The sequence below is a fragment of the Ascaphus truei genome, chromosome 23 (genome assembly GCF_040206685.1).
Source record: "Ascaphus truei isolate aAscTru1 chromosome 23, aAscTru1.hap1, whole genome shotgun sequence".
Classification (NCBI taxonomy): Eukaryota; Metazoa; Chordata; class Amphibia; order Anura; family Ascaphidae; genus Ascaphus; species Ascaphus truei.
In genome coordinates, this window is record NC_134505.1 from 1434360 (window position 1) to 1456701 (window position 22342).

The 22342-nt window shown below is 47.8% G+C and overlaps 1 protein-coding gene across 1 annotated transcript in view; it reads right to left on the bottom strand.

Annotated features, from left to right (window-relative positions):
* WNK4 (WNK lysine deficient protein kinase 4) overlaps positions 1–22342 on the bottom strand; it is a 131778-nt gene that overhangs the window by 19523 nt on the left and 89913 nt on the right. Inside the window, exons 5-15 of the mRNA XM_075580156.1 lie at positions 21354–21442; positions 20259–20478; positions 16599–16944; positions 16272–16411; positions 16012–16088; positions 13842–13983; positions 13316–13432; positions 12001–12174; positions 11598–11652; positions 4340–4495; positions 1–620 (exon numbers count right to left, since the gene is read on the bottom strand). The exon at positions 1–620 is cut by the window's left edge and continues 258 nt beyond it. Coding sequence (XP_075436271.1) covers positions 1–620; positions 4340–4495; positions 11598–11652; positions 12001–12174; positions 13316–13432; positions 13842–13983; positions 16012–16088; positions 16272–16411; positions 16599–16944; positions 20259–20478; positions 21354–21442 — 2136 coding nt within the window. The remainder of the gene's footprint in view (positions 621–4339; positions 4496–11597; positions 11653–12000; positions 12175–13315; positions 13433–13841; positions 13984–16011; positions 16089–16271; positions 16412–16598; positions 16945–20258; positions 20479–21353; positions 21443–22342) is intronic.

The window sequence follows — 22342 nt, forward strand, 5'->3', positions numbered from 1 at the left end:
GAGAAACATTCCACTGGTGTGGGTGGGGTCCGGGTACATGTAAGGGCACTGGCCCTGGGCAACCTTCACTGGACTCGGAGGTGGGGAGTAATGTGTTGGGTACATCAGCGGAGGTTGAACGTGTCCTGACATCAGCTGGGGGTAGAGTGGTCCCCCCGTTGACATTCCTTGAGGCAGGGTGGTAACTGGAGAAGCTGGCGGCAACAAGGTCTGTGCCATGCTCATAGCCAGGGATAAGACGTTGGCCAAGGAGAACATGGGCGTGGTGGCCGACCACTGGGTGGCTGTTGGGGAACTCGACGCCAGGGCCGACACCGCATTGCTCATAGTCTGCGGCACCATCCCGCTGCTTAGCATGTGCTGCAAGGGATTCGGGTGGTTGACGGCAGGCCTCATCAGACTGGGAAACAGAGGGTTCTGGGAGGCCATCGCCCCTGCTGAAGACGGGGGCATCATGTGCTGGGGCAGGGAGGACAGGTAGTTGCCAGCCTGCAGGGAGCTGAAAGCCGCCGGCGGGAAGGTCTGGGAGGTTGGCATGGAATAGCTTGTTGGGAACGGTACGGCCGGGCTGGGCGCGTTCTCGAAAGACGGCCAAGTTCTGCTGGCTGCCACCGGTGAACCTACGCAAGAAACAGAAGCAGGTTACAACGACAAGATTTCTCAACTGGCAGATCCCTGCAATGTAGGACTTCAAGACAACAAGGTCCCCCCATCATGCAGCTCTGGGGAGACAGAAAACTCAATATAAGAACACATCCATGAGATTGACTATAATTAGTGTCTACCGCAAGGGAGAACCGTACATGGTCGTAATACATCAAAGGGATGGAGGCATCAGGAGTTGCGTTACCATCTGCAATGTAACCCCACTGGATCGCTCCAAAAACGTTCATATTAGAATACAGAATATCATCTTTGCTGATGACACTAAATTGTTTAAGGTAGTTGAATCAGAGCAGGATGTAATTTCTCTTCAGAAGGACTTGGAGAGACTGGAAACGTGGGCAGGTAAATGGCAGATGAGGTTTAATACAGATAAATGTAAGGTTATGCATTTGGGAGGCAAGAATAAACAGGCGACTTACACATTAAATTGGGATAAATTGGGGGAATCCTTGATGGAGAAGGATTTAGGAGTGCTGGTAGACAGCAGGCTTAGCAATAGAGCCCAAAGTCAGGCAGTAGCTGCAAAGGCAAACAAGATCTTATCTTGCATCAAACGGGCAATGGATGGAAGGGAAGTAAACATAATTATGCCCCTTTACAAAGCATTAGTAAGACCACACCTTGAATATGGACTACAATTTTGGGCACCACTCCTTAGAAAAGACATTCTGGAACTAGAGAGAGTGCAGAGAAGAGCCACCAAATTAATAAAGGGGATGGACAATCTAACTTATGAGGAGAGGCTAGCTAAATTAGATGTATTTACATTAGAAAAGAGGCGTCTAAGAGGGGATATGATAACTATATACAAATATATTCGGGGACAATACAAGCAGCTTTCAAAAGAACTATTCATCCCATGGGCAGTACAAAGGACTCGGGGGCAATCTGTAACAGGGTGCTATCGTACAAAAACAACATCGCAAATACACCCACATGATGGGAAAAGGAAATTCCTGGACCACAGAGCTTACAATCTAAGTGGGGAAGTTGGCAAGACTTGCAGAGACAGCAGGGGAAAGGAGTAAGTGCAGTGGGTGGCAGTGCCTGGCCTTGATGGTGGGTGTGGGCAGAAGTGGTCATACGTCCCAGGCTACTGAGATGCTTCATGCAGAAGGTCGCGAGTGTTGGTTTGGAAGGTGGGGAGAGATGGTGCCGGGGTGTATACGGAGAGGGAGGGAGACCCACAGGTGGGGAGCAGAGCGGGAGAAAGGTTTTAGGCGAGGAGAGAGCAGCAGGGTAACGGAGACCGGTGTGTGCAGGGCGCTGGACGTGAGAGCCGACACAAAACAGGATGCAGCCGGGGCACGGAGGGGGAAGAGAAATCCTACATAATGCTAAGCACTGAAAGCAAGTCTTTGAAGTGGGTGACTCCGGTTGGCATCCCCGTCCCAACTCTCCTGGCGACCACATGCCTCAGACGCCAGTGTTAGAATATAAGCTTTTCGGGCGGGGACGGGGGGGGGTGATTTTCGGCATCTTCGCATGCGCAGACCTGCAATCCCCCCTTCTGCGCATGCGCGACCTCGGCAGCCCCCGTCCTGCGCATTGCGCAGACATGGCGGCCCCCCTTCTCGGTACCGCTGTATGAGCGGAACGCCGAAAAGCAGGGGGCCCTGCTGCATCCCAAATGAAGCCACAAAGATCGCACAACTGGCAAAGTCACATCCTGAATCGTTCAGTAACATCCGTGTCTTCCCACCCACCCCCCCCACAGCCACGCGATTAGGTAATAAGACAAACAGAGCTGGGTCTCCACGTGCCTCTCCAATGAAGAAGGCAGCGTCACCTGAAGCTAAGGACACGGTGTGTACAGGGCGTCCCCTACCTGCCGATCATGGGACCAGCGAGGCTGGCACAGAGACCTGGCACACGCCCCAGACCACATTGGCTGGGTCACCCAGCTTCTTGAGTGATGGCAGCGGAAGCTCGCTTGATCAAAGCGGTTGGCACCTGGCCGCTCTCTTTCTCTCCGGGACACCTGCAGCATTTGTCGCCCAAGTGAAGGAGCCAGGGAGTAAAGCTACCGACTGTAAACAATGAGTGGTGAAGCAGGGGAGCCTGGTTCAATTCCCCGTGTCACCTCCATGTGACCTAGGGCAAGTCACTTTATCTCCCTGTGCCTCAGGCATAGATTGTAAGCTCAACAGGGCAGGGACTGTGGGAGTAACAATCTTATGTGCTGGGTACCGCACGTGATGCTGTAATTGCGACGCGCGCCGAGTCCAACTGGGAGAGAAGCGCTATATGAAATATAGTTATTATTACAGCTCAACCCCGTTATAGCGCGATCCGCTACAACGCGGATCCGCTTATAGCGCGGTGCACGCGTGGCTCCCAATTTATCGTATTTATTGATACTTTGCAAACACGGTTATTGGCGTCTTAAATACTTTGTTGTACAACGCACACAATGGTACATTATTACTAACGCGATCCGCTTATAGCGCGGTGTGATTCTTTGGACCCCAAGCAAAGCGTTATAAGGGGGTTGAGCTGTATTATTAATTATGTATTATTATTATTAAGTGTCACTAAAAACTGGAAGCTGTGACCGTGAGACTAGCGCTGTGACTTCTGTTCTCACATGCCAGGATCAGGACTTTTATAGCAGCTCAATATCCACTGATAATAAAAGTACTACAACACTGCGGTGGCAATAATGTCTCCTTAATGCAGTGTTTTGCCACAGGGGTTCCCTGGGCATCCTTGTAGGGTTCCCTGCAATTATCAGGTCATTAAAAAATGGTACCAAATACAGAAGGATTTACAATGCATCTGATCTCAGACGCGCTGTTAGAGAGAGTCGGGGATCAGATACATTGTAAGGAACCCCCATTAGTACACTTTGCCCCTAGGAGTGACTGACCCCTTAACCATGTCACTGCCATTACTACACTTTGCCCCTAGGAGGGACTGATCCCTTAACCATGTCACTGCCATTACTACACTTTGCCCCTAGGAGGGACTGATCCCTTAACCATGTCACTGCCATTACTACACTTTGCCCCTAGGAGGGACTGACCCCTTAACCATGTCACTGCCATTAGTACACTTTGCCCCTAGAGAAGAGACTGTCCCCATAAACATGTCACTGCCATTAGTACACTTTGCCCCTAGGAGGAACTGATCCCTTAACCATGTCACTGCCATTAGTACACATTGCCCCTAGGAAAGACTGATCCCTTAACCATGTCACTGCCATTAGTACACTTTGCTCCTAGGAGAGACTGACCCCTTAACCATGTCACTGCAATTAGTACACTTTGCACCAAAGAAGGGGCTGACCCCTTAACCATGTCACTGCCATTAGTACACTTTCCCCTAGGAAGGACTGACCCCTTAACCATGTCACTGCCATTAGTACACTTTGCTCCTAGGAGAGACTGACCCCTTAACCATGTCACTTCCATTTGTACACTTTGCCCCTAGGAAGGACTGACCCCTTAACCATGTCACTGCCATTAGTACACTTTGCCCCTAGGAAGGTCTGACCCCTTAACCATGTCACTGCCATTAGTACACTTTGCCCCTAGGAAGGTCTGACCCCTTAACCATGTCACTGCCATTAGTACACTTTGCCCCTAGGAAGGACTGACCTGTCAACTCTGAAACAACAGCCCTAAACTTGGCTACATTATTGCTAATGTATGTCTATGTAGATGTCTAGTACCTATGGACATGGCTGGTAGGTAGAGTTTGGAGCCAAGGTCCGGTGACATGGGGAGAGGTCCAGCGTTCCCAAAGACCTCATTGTCCAACACGGGACTGCTCTGGTAGTGCTGACCCGGGGAGTTCATTCCTTTGCTGGGACTCGTACATGTCAGATCTGGAAGAGAAACGCAAGACGAAAAAAATGACGTGTACGGAGCGTTCCAACTGGAACATACAACCCAAAGACGGCCAACGCCTCATTATAATGAATTTGCGACGGGTGTACGAGTTCTCCCCCAACTCGCGAAAGTTTGTGCGAACTTTTGGTTATTCAAAAACCGCGTCACAGTGCACAATACCTCCTAAGTCTCTATTTCGCTGGGTTTTCGCCACCCTGCCCTTCCCCCTTTATCTCTTGACATACAGTGCTTCCGCTGCAGCAAAGGGTTCTGGGTAATGACATGCAATTGAGCACACACACACACAGAGTCACCTTTTTCTTCTTGTCCATTGTAACATGGGTTCTCTACAACCTTCTGCCAGCCGTGTCACACAGCTTTTTCAGCACAGCCCGGGATAAAGTGCAGAGCCAGCCAACCCACTCACAGGCAGCTCTTTTGACCTTTTGAACCTTCTCACTGTGAGGCAGGTTATACCGGCTTTTGAACGTGACGTTGGAATAGGTCTCAACCCCACATTCCGTAAGTTATGGTGAGAAGCAGGGCTGCAGACCTGTCTCCGACGTGCTCACAAGTGATATTTTTATTTTGCGGTAGATTGTACGGTGAAGGGTAACCGTCACTTTTTTTTTTTTACCCACCTAAACACCGATTTAAACGAATTTTCCATTTTACTTAGCCCGATTTGCGCATATTTAAGCACATTTTTGCTTTATAATAATAATTATTATTATTATATTTATTTAATAATGCTTTCACTAAGACTAAAGTTTGCTTACTGTAATCTTTGTTGTTTTTTTTTTTAAATATAGAGCCGACTTTTTTCAAACTTAGATAAATTCTCAAAAAAGTAGAATGCCGGTTTCCCAGCAGATTTGAAGTTTGACGACAAAGTTTGCCTCTCTCTGCCAAGGTGTCTAATAGCTCGGGCGGATACATTCCATAGCGGAGAAAGGTTTCCTGGAGTTTATAGGTTGGCTCGGACTGGCTTACTGGGAATGGCTCGGACTGGCTTACTGGGAATGGCTCGGACTGGCTTACTGGGAATGGCTCGGACTGGCTTACTAGGAAAGGCATACACTGGCTTACTGGGAATGGCTTGGACTGGCTTACTGGGAATGGCTTGGACTGGCTTACTGGGAATGGCTTAGACTGGTTTACTGGGAATGGCTCGGACTGACTTACTGGGAATGGCTTAGACTGACTTACTGGGAATGGCTTGGACTGGCTTACTGGGAATGGCTCGGACTGGCTTACTGGGAATGGCTTAGACTGGATTACTGGGAATGGCTTGGACTGGCTTACTGGGAATGGCTCGGACTGGCTTACTGGGAATGGCTTGGACTGGCTTACTGGGAATGGCTCTGACTGGCTTACTGGGAATGGCTTAGACTGGCTTACTGGGAATGGCTTGGACTGGCTTACTGGGAATGGCTCGGACTGGCTTACTGGGAATGGCTCGGACTAGCTTACTGGGAATGGCTCGGACTTGCTTACTGGGAATGGCTCGGACTGGCTTACTGGGAATGGCACAAACTGGCTTACTGGGAATGGCTCAGACTGGCTTACTGGGAATGGCTTGGACTGGCTTACGGGGAATGGCTTGGACTGGCTTACTGGGAATGGCTCGGACTGGCTTACTGGGAATGGCTCGGACTGGCTTACTGGGAATTACTGGGAATGGCTTGGACTGGCTTACTGGGAATGGCTCGGACTGGCTTACTGAGAATGGCTTTGACTGGCTTACTGGGAATGGCTCAGACTGGATTACTGGGAATGACTGGTAATGGCTCAGACTGGCTTACTGGGAATTACTGGGAATGGCTCGGACTGGCTTACTGGGAATGACTGGTAATGGCTCAGACTGGCTTACTGGGAATGGCTCGGACTGGCTTACTGGGAATGGCTTGGACTGGCTTACTGGGAATTACTGGGAATGGCTCAGACTGGCTTACTGGGAATGGCTCAGACTGTCTTACTGGGAATGACTGGGAATGGCTCAGACTGGCTTACTGGGAATTACTGGGAATGGTTCGGACTGGATTACTGGGAATGACTGGGAATGACTCAGACTGGCTTACTGGGAGTTACTGGGAATGGCTTAGACTGTCTTACTGGGAATTACTGGGAATGGCTCAGACTGGCTTACTGGGAATGACTGGGAATGGCTCAGACTGTCTTACTTGGAATGACTGGGAATGGCTCAGACTGGATTACTGGGAATGACTGGGAATGGCTTAGACTGGCTTACTGTGAATTACTGGGAATGCTTCGGACTGGCTTACTGGGAATTACTGGGAATGGTTCGGACTGGCTTACTGGGAATGACTGGGAATGGCTCGGACTGGATTACTGGGAATGACTGGGAATGACTGGGAATTACTGGGAATGGCTCAGACTGGCTTACTGGGAATGACTGGGAATGGCTCGGACTGGATTACTGGGAATGACTGGGAATGGCTCAGACTGGCTTACTGGGAATTACTGGGAATGGCTCAGACTGGCTTACTGGGAATGACTGGGAATGGCTCAGACTGGCTTACTGGGAATTACTGGGAATGGCTCAGACTGGCTTACTGGGAATGACTGGGAATGGCTCAGACTGGCTTACTGGGAATGACTGGGAATGGCTCAGATTGGATTACTTGGAATGACTGGGAATGGTTCACACTGGCTTACTGGGAATGACTGGGAATGGCTCAGACTGGCTTACTGGGAATTACTGGGAATGGCTCAGACTGGCTTAATGGGAATTACTGGGAATGGCTCAGACTGGATTACTGGGAATGACTGGGAATGGCTCAGACTGGCTTACTGGGAATGACTGGGAATGGCTCAGACTGGCTTACTGGGAATGACTGGGAATGGCTCAGACTGGATTACTCAGAATGACTGGGAATGGTTCAGACTGGCTTACTGGGAATGACTGGGAATGGCTCAGACTGGCTTACTGGGAATTACTGGGAATGGCTCAGACTGGTTTACTGGGAATTACTGGGAATGACTGGGAATGGTTCAGACTGGATTACTGGGAATGACTGGGAATGGCTCAAACTGGATTACTGGGAATGACTGGGAATGGCTCAGACTGGCTTACTGGGAATTACTGGGAATGACTGGGAATGGCTCAGACTGGATTACTGGGAATGACTGGGAATGGCTCAGACTGGATTACTGGGAATTACTGGGAATGGCTCCGACTGGATTACTGGGAATTACTGAGAATGGCTCAGACTGAATTACTGGGAATGGCTCAGACTGGATTACTGGGAATTACTGGGAATGGCTCAGACTGGCTTACTGGGAATGACTGGGAATGGCTCAGACTGGACTACTGGGAATTACTGGGAATGGCTCAGACTGGCTTACTGGGAATTACTGGGAATGGCTCAGACTGGCTTACTGGGAATTACTGGGAATGGCTCAGACTGGATTACTTGGAATGACTGGGAATGGCTCAGACTGGATTACTGGGAATTACTGGGAATGGCTCAGACTGGCTTACTGGGAATGACTGGGAATGGCTCAGACTGGACTACTGGGAATTACTGGGAATGGCTCAGACTGGCTTACTGGAAATGACTGGGAATGGCTCAGACTGGCTTACTGGGAATTACTGGGAATGGCTCAGACTGGATTACTTGGAATGACTGGGAATGGTTCAGACTGGCTTACTGGGAATGACTGGGAATGGCTCAGACTGTCTTACTGGGAATGACTGGGAATGGCTCAGACTGGATTACTGGGAATGACTGGGAATGGCTCAGACTGGATTACTGGAAATGACTGGGAATGGCTCAGACTGGCTTACTGGGAATGACTGGGAATGGCTCAGACTGGATTATTGGGAATTACTGGGAATGGTTCACACTGGCTTACTGGGAATGACTGGAAATGGCTCAGACTGGCTTACTGGGAATTACTGGTAATGGCTCAGACTGGCTTACTGGGAATGACTGGGAATGACTGGGAATGGCTCAGACTGGATTATTGGGAATGACTGGGAATGGCTCAGACTGGCTTACTGGGAATGACTGGGAATGGCTCAGACTGGATTACTGGGAATTACTGGGAATGGCTCAGACTGGATTACTGGGAATGACTGGGAATGGCTCAGACTGGATTACTGGGAATGACTGGGAATGGCTCAGACTGGATTACTGGGAATTACTGGGAATGGCTCAGACTGGATTACTGGGAATGACTGGGAATGGCTCAGACTGGCTTACTGGGAATTACTGGGAATGGCTCAGACTGGATTACTGGGAATGACTGGGAATGGCTCAGACTGGCTTACTGGGAATTACTGGGAATGGCTCAGACTGGATTACTGGGAATGACTGGGAATGGCTCAGACTGGTTTACTGGGAATGACTGGGAATGGCTCAGACTGGATTACTGGGAATGACTGGGAATGGCTCAGACTGGCTTACTGGGAATGACTGGGAATGACTGGGAATGGCTCAGGCTGGCTTACTGGGTACCTTGGAAATCCCTGGTGGATCAGACTGGCCTTCCCAGACTAGACTCCCAGAAAGACAGGTCAACTGGCCAAATCTCCCATGGCTGGCAGTGTGTGTGTGTGTGTGTGTGTGTATCAGTATGTGTGTGTGTGTCTGAGTCAGGCTGCTCAGTGTGTATCTGTGTGTATCAGTGTGTGTGTGTGTGTGTGTTTGTGTGTATCAGTGTGTGTGTGTTTGTGTGTATCAGTGTGTGTGTGTGTGTGTATCTGAGTCAGTCTGCTCTGTGTTTATCAGTGTGTGTGGGTGTGTGTATCTGAGTCAGTCTGCTCTGTGTTTATCAGTGTGTGTGGGTGTGTGTATCTGAGTCAGTCTGCTCTGTGTTTATCAGTGTGTGTGGGTGTGTGTATCTGAGTCAGTCTGCGATGTGTGTATCAGTGTGTGTGTGTGTGTGTGTGTATCTGAGTCAGTCTGCTCTGTGTTTATCAGTGTGTGTGGGTGTGTGTATCTGAGTCAGTCTGCCCTGTGTGTATCAGTGTGTATGTGTGTGTATCAGTGTGTATCTGAGTCAGTCTGCTCTGTGTGTATCAGTGTGTGTGTGTGTGTATCTGAGTCAGTCTGCTCTGTGTGTATCAGTGTGTGTGTGAGTGTATCTGAGTTAGTCTGCTCTGTGTGTATCAGTGTGTATGTGTGTGTATCAGTGTGTGTCTGTATCTGAGTCAGATTGCTCTGTGTGTGGTCAGTGTGTGTGTGTGTGTGTGTGTGTGTGTATCTGAGTCAGGCTGCTCTGTGTGCATCAGTGTGTGTGTGTGTGTGTGTGTGTGTATCTGAGTCAGTCTGCTCTGTGTGCATCAGTGTGTGTGTGTGTGTATCTGAGTCAGGCTTCTCTGTGTGTATCAGTATGTGTCTGTATCTGAGTTAGTCAGCTCTGTGTGTGTGTGTATCTGAGTTAGTCTGATCTGTGTGTATCAGTGTGTATGTGTGTGTATCAGTGTGTGTCTGTATCTGAGTCAGGTTGCTCTGTGTGTATCAGTGTGTGTGTGTGTGTGTGTGTGTGTATCTGAGTCAGGCTGCTCTGTGTGCATCAGTGTGTATGTGTGTGCATCAGTGTGTGACTGTATCTGAGTCAGCCTGCTCTGTGTGTATCAGTGTGTGTGTGTCTGTGTGTATCTGAGTCAGACTGCTCTGTGTGTATCAGTGTGTGTGTGTGTGTGTGTGTGTGTGTGTATCTGAGTCAGGCTGCTCTGTGTGCATCAGTGTGTGACTGTATCTGAGTCAGTCTGCTCTGTGTGTATCAGTGTGTGTGTGTCTGTGTGTATCTGAGTCAGGCTGCTCTGTGTGTATTAGTGTGTGTGTGTATCTGAGTCAGGTTGCTCTGTGTGTATCAGTGTGTGTGTGTGTGTGTATGTGTGTGTGTGTGTGTGTGTGTGTATCTGAGTCAGGCTGCTCTGTGTGCATCAGTGTGTGACTGTATCTGAGTCAGCCTGCTCTGTGTGTTTCATTGTGTGTGTGTGTCTGTGTGTATCTGAGTCAGGCTGCTCTGTGTGTATTAGTGTGTGTGTGTGTATCTGAGTCAGGTTGCTCTGTGTGTATCAGTGTGTGTGTGTGTGTGTGTATGTGTGTGTGTGTGTGTGTGTGTGTATCTGAGTCAGGCTGCTCTGTGTGCATCAGTGTGTGACTGTATCTGAGTCAGTCTGCTCTGTGTGTATCAGTGTGTGTGTGTCTGTGTGTATCTGAGTCAGGCTGCTCTGTGTGTATTAGTGTGTGTGTGTGTATCTGAGTCAGGTTGCTCTGTGTGTATCAGTGTGTGTGTGTGTGTGTGTGTGTGTATCTGAGTCAGGCTGCTCTGTGTGCATCAGTGTGTGACTGTATCTGAGTCAGTCTGCTCTGTGTGTATCAGTGTGTGTGTGTCTGTGTGTATCTGAGTCAGGCTGCTCTGTGTGTATTAGTGTGTGTGTGTGTATCTGAGTCAGGTTGCTCTGTGTGTATCAGTGTGTGTGTGTGTGTGTGTGTGTGTATCTGAGTCAGGCTGCTCTGTGTGCATCAGTGTGTGACTGTATCTGAGTCAGTCTGCTCTGTGTGTATCAGTGTGTGTGTGTCTGTGTGTATCTGAGTCAGGCTGCTCTGTGTGTATTAGTGTGTGTGTGTATCTGAGTCAGGTTGCTCTGTGTGTATCAGTGTGTGTGTGTGTGTGTGTGTGTGTGTGTGTGTGTGTGTGTGTGTGTATGTGTGTGTGTGTGTGTGTGTGTGTATCTGAGTCAGGCTGCTCTGTGTGCATGAGTGTGTGACTGTATCTGAGTCAGCCTGCTCTGTGTGTTTCATTGTGTGCATATGCAGGAGTTTCTCATGCATCTACCATGTACTGCATGCATATGTATCTATGTATGTATTCATGCATGTACAGTACAAGCCCCCGATACTGCCGTGCAGCACTGCGCTGACCACTACGCCATTCATGTTTGCCCCAGAGATCCCTGCATTCTTCCACCTGCTCTTCCAGGAGACCCGTATCTCTGCTGGCCGTGTCATCGGATGAGGGTTTTACGGTGCAAACATATACGGCTACTGTGGGAAATCATTTGCCAGAATGGACTTTGAGAGCTTAAAGAAACATCCGGCAGATTGCCTCCGTACCTACCACTGAGCGAAGAGGAAGAAAACGAGCGGGACAACTCTTGAAGCTGAAGATCGGCCTGAAAGAAAGTCAACACAGAACGGTATTGACAACAGGGTCATTGGAATACGTTGACCCTCTTTGCCGGAGGGACCACCAACAAGGTCCAGAGCAAGGATGACCATCTGATTTGAATGTCGGTTGACCTCAATGGTTTTTTTTAACCTTATCCACTACGTGAGAATCACTTCCGTCTTTAGTTATCAAACCTTCAGCTGTTGAGTTATTCAACCGGCGCCCCGGAGATAGCTAATCTGGAGCATGTGTCACTGGACTATAACTGTCAAGTCTCACTGATAAGCACAACCTGTGACAAATCTACCCTTCCCTTGGACCAATGTCCCTACTGGAACGTCCGACGTCATACCTGCAGATTGGGAGGCACAGAAGACATGGATGGGCTGGTGGCCGGCCCATCTCCATCCTCCTCTCTGTCGCCACTGGCATCTTTCTTTAACAGAGTCTCCACCCTGTGGATAATGTCCCGGATCCTGTTGGTGAAGCTCTCTCTCTCAGATGGTAGGATGAACTCATTGTTTACCTGGGCAGGTTACAAGGAGGATGGTTTTAGGCCACACAATGTACACTCTCACAGCCATGCCACAACACCTGGGCCAGAGGTTGCCAACTCCAGACCTCAAGGACCACTAACAGTCCAGGTTTGAAGGATACCCCCTGCTTGAGCACCGGTGGTTCAGTCAAAGTGATTGGGCCAACTGGGCCAATGAGATGATAGCCTTTAAACCTGGACTGCTAGTGGTCCTTGATGATTGGAGCTGGGAACCTCTGATCTAGTCCATGACTTGTGATGGTTTGACCAGTAATGGGTTAGGAGTTCTCAACACCCTGAAGCAATTTGATGCAAACCTCTGGTCAGTAATGGTACGTGTCATAAAAATGTATAGTTTCACGTGTATGTACGCATATCTTTACTTGTACAGCGCCATCTGTTTACATAGCAGTCACAGATGCAACAAAATAATACGAGATATATCGGGAATAAGCCCTTCAAACATCAAAGGAACCCGAAGAGCTTATAACCTACATGGCAAACTGCATCCCCGAGGTATGAGAGGCCAGAGACCCCTGCGGACGTAGAAGTACTACTAAGCAGAATCGGCGCCCAGCAACTAGGTAGCCAACATTTCCCCCTAAACCGAGGACCAGATGTTTAACCCTGCTCTCGTACAAAGACACCAACGGGGCTTGTGTCTCATTGACAAAGGTACACCACAGCACATCAAAAAAAAGTTATAGCAATGACGAGGGCTGATTTACAAGACAGTTCTTCAGAACTTTACAATGAAGAGCAGAGGACGTCTGGCAACAAGAGGACAATCAGAGAAGGCGCTGAAAGGCAGGGTGAGGAGGACCAGAAAAGGAAGCAGAATTAGGGTTATCCCACCGGAGCTATACAGAGGAACAGAATGTATAAGATGAGTGTGAGATGGAGATGGTGCTACTTCTACTGTATATTGTTGGTTTTAGAGATCACACCATAGCAACCCCAGTGACACTGCTGGGAAATACTGGGACAGCCCATTCCTCGGTCTACAATGACATCATTAGGAGAAGCTGCACCCATGCTGGATCTATAGATCTCCATCCAAAAGGCTGAAGCACATGGCCTGTGATCGCACTTTGCTGTGGATGTGACAATATTGTCCATGGCACCCACTCACCATGACAGCTGCAATATCCTCAGGGTTGTCTCCATCCAGGTCAAACTTGAAGGTGACCATCTTATTGTTGTAGGTCTGCAGCTGGCACTCCACCACTCTGTCACTTTTATCCGAGATCTGAACGAACACAAGGAAGGGAAGGGATTTTTATCAAGTCGGCATCTCACTCTGCATCATAAATATCGCTGGTCACATATTGTTTGGAAGGCTTCACCGTTCCCTCTTGGTAGGATCCGTTGTGATATTGAATCCTTTGGAAACGGTGATATTCTGACTTATGACGGGATATGTTGTGTTACCACGCTTGCTCAATCTACATGTATGTTTGTGCAAGCCCCTACCATCATATCATGTTCTGAAAACCACTGGTGACTAAATCATTCGTACGTTCCTATCTTATTTGTCCAATAGGTTACGGTTGCTGTTCTCCATATATATGTCATTGAAGGGCATGCAACATCGTAAGATATGCCTTTGATGTTCCATTGTCTTTGGCTCATGGCTCAGTGGGTGGACACACTCTTACATTGATAATACGAAGCCTGGATCTTGCTTTACGCCGGAGGAGCTTCCCAGCTGTCTTCTTGGCGGGGGACTTGGCCCCACATTCCCCGGCTGAAGGCACTTCGCAACCATCGCTCTGACCGGAGGTCACGTCCGAAGCGTAACTGGAGTGTTAAGGAATCAACAGCGTCATATTACAATCACGCCTTAGTGAAAAAGGGAGAAGTTACAGACTGTCCATTCGCGGTTGGTAGAAGAACATGTAGAAGGACATCTATGGATATAAATCAGGGCAGTGAGATTGACTAATGAATGCTTCATTTAGCAAAACCCACAATAGGACCCCAAAAGAGACATTACCTTCCTAGCGTCAACATATTAAGGTACTTCACACCAATTTAGCTTGTGAATTGACTATCAACATAGACTTTGACGGCAGAGAAGGACCACTTGGCCAACCCATTCTGCCCATTCTCCTATGAGCTGTAAAACCTCCGACCCTATTTGCTATTTGACTTTTTTTTTCATATTTAGGATTTATCTACCCCAAGTATGTATGAATTCCCGTGCTGTATTAGCCCCCTACCACCTCCACTGGGAGGCTATTCTCAGAATCTACCACCATTTCCGTTAAGAAGGACTTCCTCCCATTTCTCCTGAGCCTTCCCACCCTCCAGCGTCAGGAGATTGACCTCTTGTTCGAGCTCTTCTCTTAGTCTGCATTCGAAAGTTTCGATCATAAGCAGGAGCTCGAGGCTACGAGTTCCATAATAATGGTACAGCTCAACCCCGTTACAACGCGGATCCGCTTATAGCACGATGTAAGGGCGACTCCCAATTTTCGCTTATAACGCGGTGTGATTTTTTGGACCCCAAGCACAGCGTTATAAGGGGGTTGAACTGTATTTATGAAATATGGCATCCCTCTGCATCTGTTGTGTGCCTTTTAATCAGCGTCAGAAGCTTTTTGGTTGAGTACGTCTCCCTGGCTACCAAACTGGGTCAAGTGGAAGGGTTTTTAATAACAAACAGTGTAGCAATGGTTCAGAGAAGGTCACTGTTACCCCGACCAACCCCTTTCTATTTAGACATTATGGACGTCTCATACATGGAAGTTTCAGAGGCGGTGGTGACTATTTGCGGTGACAACTCATGGTGACCTTCTCCACAATTCGTATCCTGCCTTTTTGCTGGGTTCGTCACAAATGAGATGTGTATGGACAGGGGTGGGGGGGTGGAGGGAACAAGTTTCCAGGGTCTGGCCGGATGCTAGAAGCTGGACTTGCCCAAAGGTGGGGGCTCAACAACTGCGTCAAGCCACCAGGGCCTCCTTCTACAATGGGGCCACAGCTCTCCTGGGCCCTCTCTCGCCAACCCCTCCCCACAGAGGTATAGGGTCGGCCAATGCTGAAAGTTCAGCCAGTCCAGAAATCGGGCTCAACTTCCCCATCCGGCTGTGGGGCCCCAGCTCCCCTCTGCTGCGGGGCAATTCCGGAGGACTATCCCCCCCCCCTCAAATGGAGGAGGATAGGGTTGGGTAGAGAGAGGGGGGAGAGAGGTACAATTCTTAGGGAGGGGGGAAGTGACACGAGGAAGAGAGGTGAGAGGGGGAGAGAGAGGGAGGAAGAGAGAGGGGGGTTCAGGGGGGGAGAGAAGGGAAGGAGAGAAAGGGGGGAGAGAGAAGGGGGGAGGGGTAGAAATAGGGGGCAGTGCGGTGAGGGTGGAAAGAGAGGGAGGGGAAAAGAGAGAGTTTGAGAGAGGGGGAAGTATAAGTGACAATCGGGAGAGAAATAGAGGCAGGGAGCAAGAGAGAGTGTGGGGAGCTATTGGCAGCTCCCAGGGCCAATGGCAGGAGGAGGGCGGGGCAGGTGGAAACTCTTTTTCTGGGTCCCTGGAAAGTGGTTGGTGGTCCTGAGTATGGAACTACAGCTCATATCAATCGCATTGCTGTGCCAGATCATAAACCTGGAGCCACCTCCCCCCCCTCTCTGCTTATACGCACCTAGGGTCCATAACAGGTTGTCTGGAGGGATAGTGGAGCTGCGGGGGGGATTGCTACTCAAACCCCAAATGCCAGTTCATTTTCCATACCAAGAAAGCATTGGGAATAGAGTAAGTAACCCAAGCATTGGATGGATGGAAGCCTCGTGGCAACATGGAGTTGGGTACATTGCAGGAGTCTGTTATCTCACCTGTCCACTGGAGAAGGGATGTCAATGGGCAGCCCTGGAGAAAGCAGGTGGTCTGTATTCACACTCACAGCAATAATCTGAAGAGAGAAGACCACCAAAAGTATTATTCCATAACGGAGCAACGGCTCAGTGTTGTCGTCACTGCCTTTCACGCAGCTGACCCTGGGTTCAAATCTCCAAGTGAGTATTTTGAGATCTGCTTTTCGTCTGCTAAATGGTACATGATATCTTGATATACAATAGATTGAGCTAGTACTTACCCCAGGGAAGCAGATCTGTGGCTGGGTGCTGGGAGGGCTGTTGGGATCCTCCATTGAGCATTCGCCTGAGGGCCTTTGAGAACTATCTGCAGACTCCATAAAACCAGAAGGGCTGAGGTACCCGTCTGTCTCACAGTCAGCTGAAGGACACAGAGCGAGACAGCTGTGTTATGTTGAATTCACATATGGTGGGTTTGGAGCCTACTAGAAACTACAGTGGTGGCATTAACCCAACTGGCTTAGAATTAATGGAAGACAGAGACATCACCACTGCTTTTGACGTCACTAGGGACATGTTATGACCGTGATGGGCGGTTCAGTGCTTACATGTGGCAGAAGAATAACACGTGTGACTCAAGTTGAAGGGGTGATGTTGATCAGCCTCCGGTTCCTCCGGTTCAGGGTGGAACGTCACGTCAGCGGAGTCGGAGTTAGCGGGTAGAGAGGTGGCCGGTGAGGTGACATCAGGGGTAGAGGTTGGGTTGGAACTCTGGGGACCTCTCAGCTGCTCTAGAAGTTTGAGGATGTTCTGCTGCTTCTCCTCCTCCTTCTTTCTCAACTCCTCCTGGGCACGTCGAACCTTCTCCCGCTTCCTCTTTATGGCCAACACTCGGTCCCGGATGGCCTTGGCCACCAGTTTGTAGTCGGCTTCACACACAAAGTTCAGCACCACCTAGGAAACAGGGACACACAACTCTTATAGTAACACGGCATCGGACGTTCAGCAGAAGACATCTACAGTTTATCCATTGAGTTAATCAATTGTCAATTGAACACATGCAGAAGACATGTATGTCCACAAAATGAACATGTTGTTCATTGCTATACCCCGTATGCTGGACACTGAATAGACACACACACACCTTTATTAAACACATACTGTATGTCTACAGTTTATCAAAGATGTACAAGTACTACAGCTCAACCCCCTTATAACGCTGTGCTTGGGGTCCAAACAATCACATCGCGTTATAAGCGGATCGCGTTAGAAATAATGTACCATTGTGTGCATTGTACAATAAAGTATTTAAGACGCCAATAACCGTGTTGTAAAGTATTCATACATACGAAAATTGGCAGCCACGCGTGCACCGCGCTATAAGCGGATCCGCGCTGTAACGGATCGCGCTATAACGGGGTTGAGCTGTATATATATATATTAAATATATACTAAAGCTATGTGAAGATTTAGGAATTAGGAATAATCCTATTTATTTATGGTGAGTTATGCACTGTGTTATCTGGGTATGTTTGTGTGTGTGTATGTATATACATACATATAAATATATACACATATATACATATATATATATATATATATATATACATATATATACATATATATATATGTATACAGTATACATATATATATACATACACACACACACACACGCACATATATATGTCATGCATTTATGCATTTAGGCAAAGGCTGCACACTCGGTATTAAGTATCCTACAGAGCGTGTCTGTGCTGGACAGAAAAAAATATCCAACTTGAAGAAAAGACCACAATGGTCTAATTCTCTGCACCAGACAAAATGAATGCAAAATAGAGGGTGTTTATTGACCCATAACACACAGGGCTTCTGTATGTTATGGATCAATACACACCCTCTGTTTTACATTAATTTTGTCTGGTGCACATACTTAGACCATTATGTTTTGTTTCTTCAAGATATATATATATATATATATATATATATATATATATATATATATATATATATATATACATATATACATATATATATATATATATATATATATATATACATGTAGAGGTATCAGTACCGTGTTAGCCGAGCTTCAATAATCAAAAAATAAATAGATGATACCGTTCTGTGGCTAACGAACGTTTAGCCATAAAACACATCCACACCGGGGGAAGGAGAAGCACAGATAACATTCCAAGAGACACTGTTTTCAAGTTATTCTTGCTTCATTCATTGTAACATCGCCGGAAGAAGAGATCAGTGTATCTCGAAAGCTCGCACAAATAAAAGCATTTCGTTAGCCACAGAACGGTATCATCTATTTATTTTTTGATTATATATATATATATATATATATATATATATATATATAGTCACTTGAGAGCACATTCACATGTCTTAGACAGGTCTGCAACCCTGCTTTTCAACCATTATCACCCAGCATACAGTGGTTCCACTGCAGCAAGGGATTCTGGGAAATGACATGCAAAGAGAGAAAGAGAGAAAAAGAGAGAGAGACATATTTATGTTTTTACTGGCTGAACAGTTAGCACTCACGTGGGCTGTAGTAAAAGTTGGTGCTTGTCACATAAGACTGGGATAGGTAATATTAAATGACAGGGGTCCGGCAAGAAAGAGACAGCACACAATAGTAGATGAATCAAAACGGTGTATTGAGATAAGTAGCACACAAAACCGACGTTTCGGTCCTCACAGAAGGGACCTTTCTCATACACACACACACACACACACACACACACACACACACACACACACACACACACACACACTTTCTCACCAAAACAGTCAGCCAGAGTACACACATAAACCCTACAGAGAGCAGGAGTAAGTGTAGCAGGGTGCAGTCCTCTTTGTATCCCATCAGCACGCTTCCCTGACCAGACTGGGTTTTATTATGGAGTATGGAAAAGAAAGAAAGATTGGTGCATCGTGGTGGGGGGGGGAAGACTTCCAGAGATAAAGGTCAACAGATGCGAGAAAAAGATGGAGCCTGAAGAGGCACAGAGGAGAACCGAGGCAAGCAGGAGAAGACCTCAGCTACAAGAAGAGAACAGTGGTCTGGCTCGATTGTCTCAGGACTTGTGTGAGGCCACCAGGTTGACCATGGGTAGGTTACCAAAGAAGAGCCACTCAATAACCGTTCTACAGAACAATGGTCTGGCTCGATTGTCTCAGGACTTGTTGTGAGGCCACCAGGCTGACCATGGGTAGGTTACCAAAGAAGAGCCACTCAATAACCGTTCTACAGAACAATGGTCTGGCTCAATTGTCTCAGGACTTGTGTGAGGCCACCAGGCTGACCATGGGTAGGTTACCACAAAATTCCTACGTTGGCGTCACGTCGACGGAATGTCAACATTGGCGGATCCTGTTGACGCGGGACCTGCAAGAAGAGATCGGTGGCACCTCCTCCAGTGAAGGAGAACCGGCCGCAACGTGGGCTGGTGCATCATTTCAGACCTCACTTGGGCCATTCGTCACTCCTCTGTTAACACCTTTGCAAGGGGTTTGTGGCATACGGATAAATGTGGTCAGATGGTTGACTGGTTAACCTGACGTCCATACATGATTTTCTATTAATAGGGCAAATATGTATATTTTACTGTGTCTGGTGACACCGACTTTGATCTTGGCAGCAGGTTGAAACATACACTGGGTTCCTAGACTTCAAGAAGACTCCCGGGAATCTCAGTGCATAAGGCACTCCTCTTAGAACCCAAGAACTAGGTTCCTCTTGAGATGTATTATAATTCACAGTATCAAAGATATAGGGATCTGGGATGGTGCAATCCCACAGAGCCGTTCTAAAAAAAAAAACAACAACCAGCACAACATTTTTTAACAATCTAATTGGCTTCCTTACACAAATCTAACCATGCCAAACGCAAACAATTTAGCGGCTTCGGTTTCTGCGGAAATTAATTGCATATTATATTTCTCAGGGGGCCCCTACAATGGGAAATGGTTGTTAACCAAGGGTTAACTTTGCCATTAGCCACCCTATCCTTGTCGGAGAGCCAATAAAGGTGAGGAGGGCGAGAGAGGGGGGGGGGATTGGCCTGTGTAAACATTTGTGATATCAGATGAAAGGGAGTAACAAGAGAGAACCAAACCCCTCTCAAGGTCAGAATGCTACATTTCTGAAAGCTCCATGCTCCAGGTCACTTGCAGAGGGGAGCATCTGATTCGTCGATATCCCAGCCCCAATGGACAATGGGTCAACCTACTCATCCATTCAGTCATACTCTTACCATCTCATGGGCCACCTCCTCTGCAATGTCCTTGCACAGTTCAAAGAGGAACTCAATGGCGTTGTTGTCTTTGTATCTGCCGTGGAGCTTCTTGGTGTCATCCATCCTCAGCCAGAGTTTCAGGGCCGGCTTGACACCGTCGTCTTCTTCGGCCAGTTCAACGTGGACTCCCGTGTCCTCTTGAAAGAAGGAGTGTTCCAGGAGGTCCTGGATGGTGTATCTGTGGGTAACACCAATGGATCAGCACAGCGTCATGCCCATGTATTGTGGTCCTAGTGTGACGGCACCAGGCCAAGGTGACCCAAACGGGTTTCCACGTTGGTTCTCCAATGCTTGCGTAACTCAAAGTCCCAGTAACCGGCTTGGTCCTGGAGAAATGAAGAGTTGTAGGTTCCTTGTAGCAGGCCAACATCCATAGATAAACTTATATTGGGCAGAGCGGTCCAAACCATAGACATTTCTTCTTCAGATCGTCCGTTGAAGAACAGATCTAGGGGGTTTGAAGATGCCCCGCCCAATATCATTTAATCTATGAAGAACTGTAAAGTTGGCCTGCTACAAGGTCTCTTCCAAAATGAGTGCAATGGGAGAGAAGTTTCGCCAAAGGACCTCTGGAAATCGTCAACATTAGGGAAATACGTGGGATCCAACACTTAAATGTTGTGCTCATTTGCATGTCATTTCCCAGAATCCCTTGCTGCAGTGGATGTGCTGTGTGCTGGGCGATAATGGTGAAAGGCGGGGGCTGCAGACCTGTCTAAGACATGCAAATGAACATACAGTAATATTTACAGTTGCTATATATATTTATATATATATATATATATATATATATATATATATATAAAATATATAATATATATACACACACCTTGTTTTCAAGGAGGTTCTAGGATGGCGCAGCCACTGTGGTTACAGTAAGGTAATTTTCTGAAGTTCTCACACACTGGAACTCAACCCACAAGCTTGTTTACTCAAGATCAACACCTTAACCGCTATGCTACACCTCCACCCTCCCCAGAGCTGTGTGCTCTAGCTGAAGCTATTGTCCTCTGCCGGGTTGATCTCCATGAATCGCACGCGCCCCCTTTTTACCTTTCATTCTTGTTCATCCGTATACATCCCTCGATGATCTCCTTAAGCTCGGGGACTTTAACTTTATAAAAGCTGTCTGGCTTCATGCCCTGTGAAGAACACAAGAGAAGGACAGCGTCAGGGTCATAGAGGTTGGGCTCCCAAAACGACGTCCTCTTTTTAGGCAACTGGCCCAAGTTCCTCCCACGATGGAACCCAGGATTGGAGAGCCCTAGGACCATGGGTGGCGGAGTCTCCGCCATCGTTTAGACGCGCTACTCACCTCGCCGCAGGGACCACTAGCCGCTGGCTACTTCACTGCCAAGGTATGTCCCTAACCCTACCCTAAAAACACCTAATGTTAACTCCTCATACTAACGCTACCCCCTACCCTAAAAACTTTAACCCTTACCCTAAAACTCCTTACCTTAATCCCTTACCCTAAAAATCTTAACCCCTTACCCCATTCCCTACCCAAAAAACCCTTACCCTAATCCCCTACCCTTAAAAGTTTAACACTTTACCGTAATCCCCCACCCTAAAAAGCTTAACCCTTTACCCTAATCCCCTACCCTAAAACCCCATACCCTAATGCCTTTACCCTAATCCCCTACCCTAAAAAGTTTAACCCTCGTACTCTAATCCCCACCATAAAAACATTATTACCCTAAACCCCCTATCCTTAATCCCCTCACCTTAACCCTTAAATGAACTCTGGAAAATATCTTTTCTGGCGCTGAGGTGAGGTATAGAAGATGATGCTTGAAATTTCTTCTGTTGAGCTGTGACCTCCGGAAAAGGAGAGAAAAAAGACAAAACATGCAGGGAGCCTGCAATGGTGTATTACCCAAGGGATGCAGGAGCACAGAATCGGATCCCCGGCTGCAGAGACGAAAACACCACCAGGCGAGCGGTGATATCAACGGCAAAGACCAAAAAACCAAGTGCTTATTTCCTATTCACTTCTGGTGAGTAGGTTTTCAATTTAGACCAGGCGGAGCAAAGAAAGG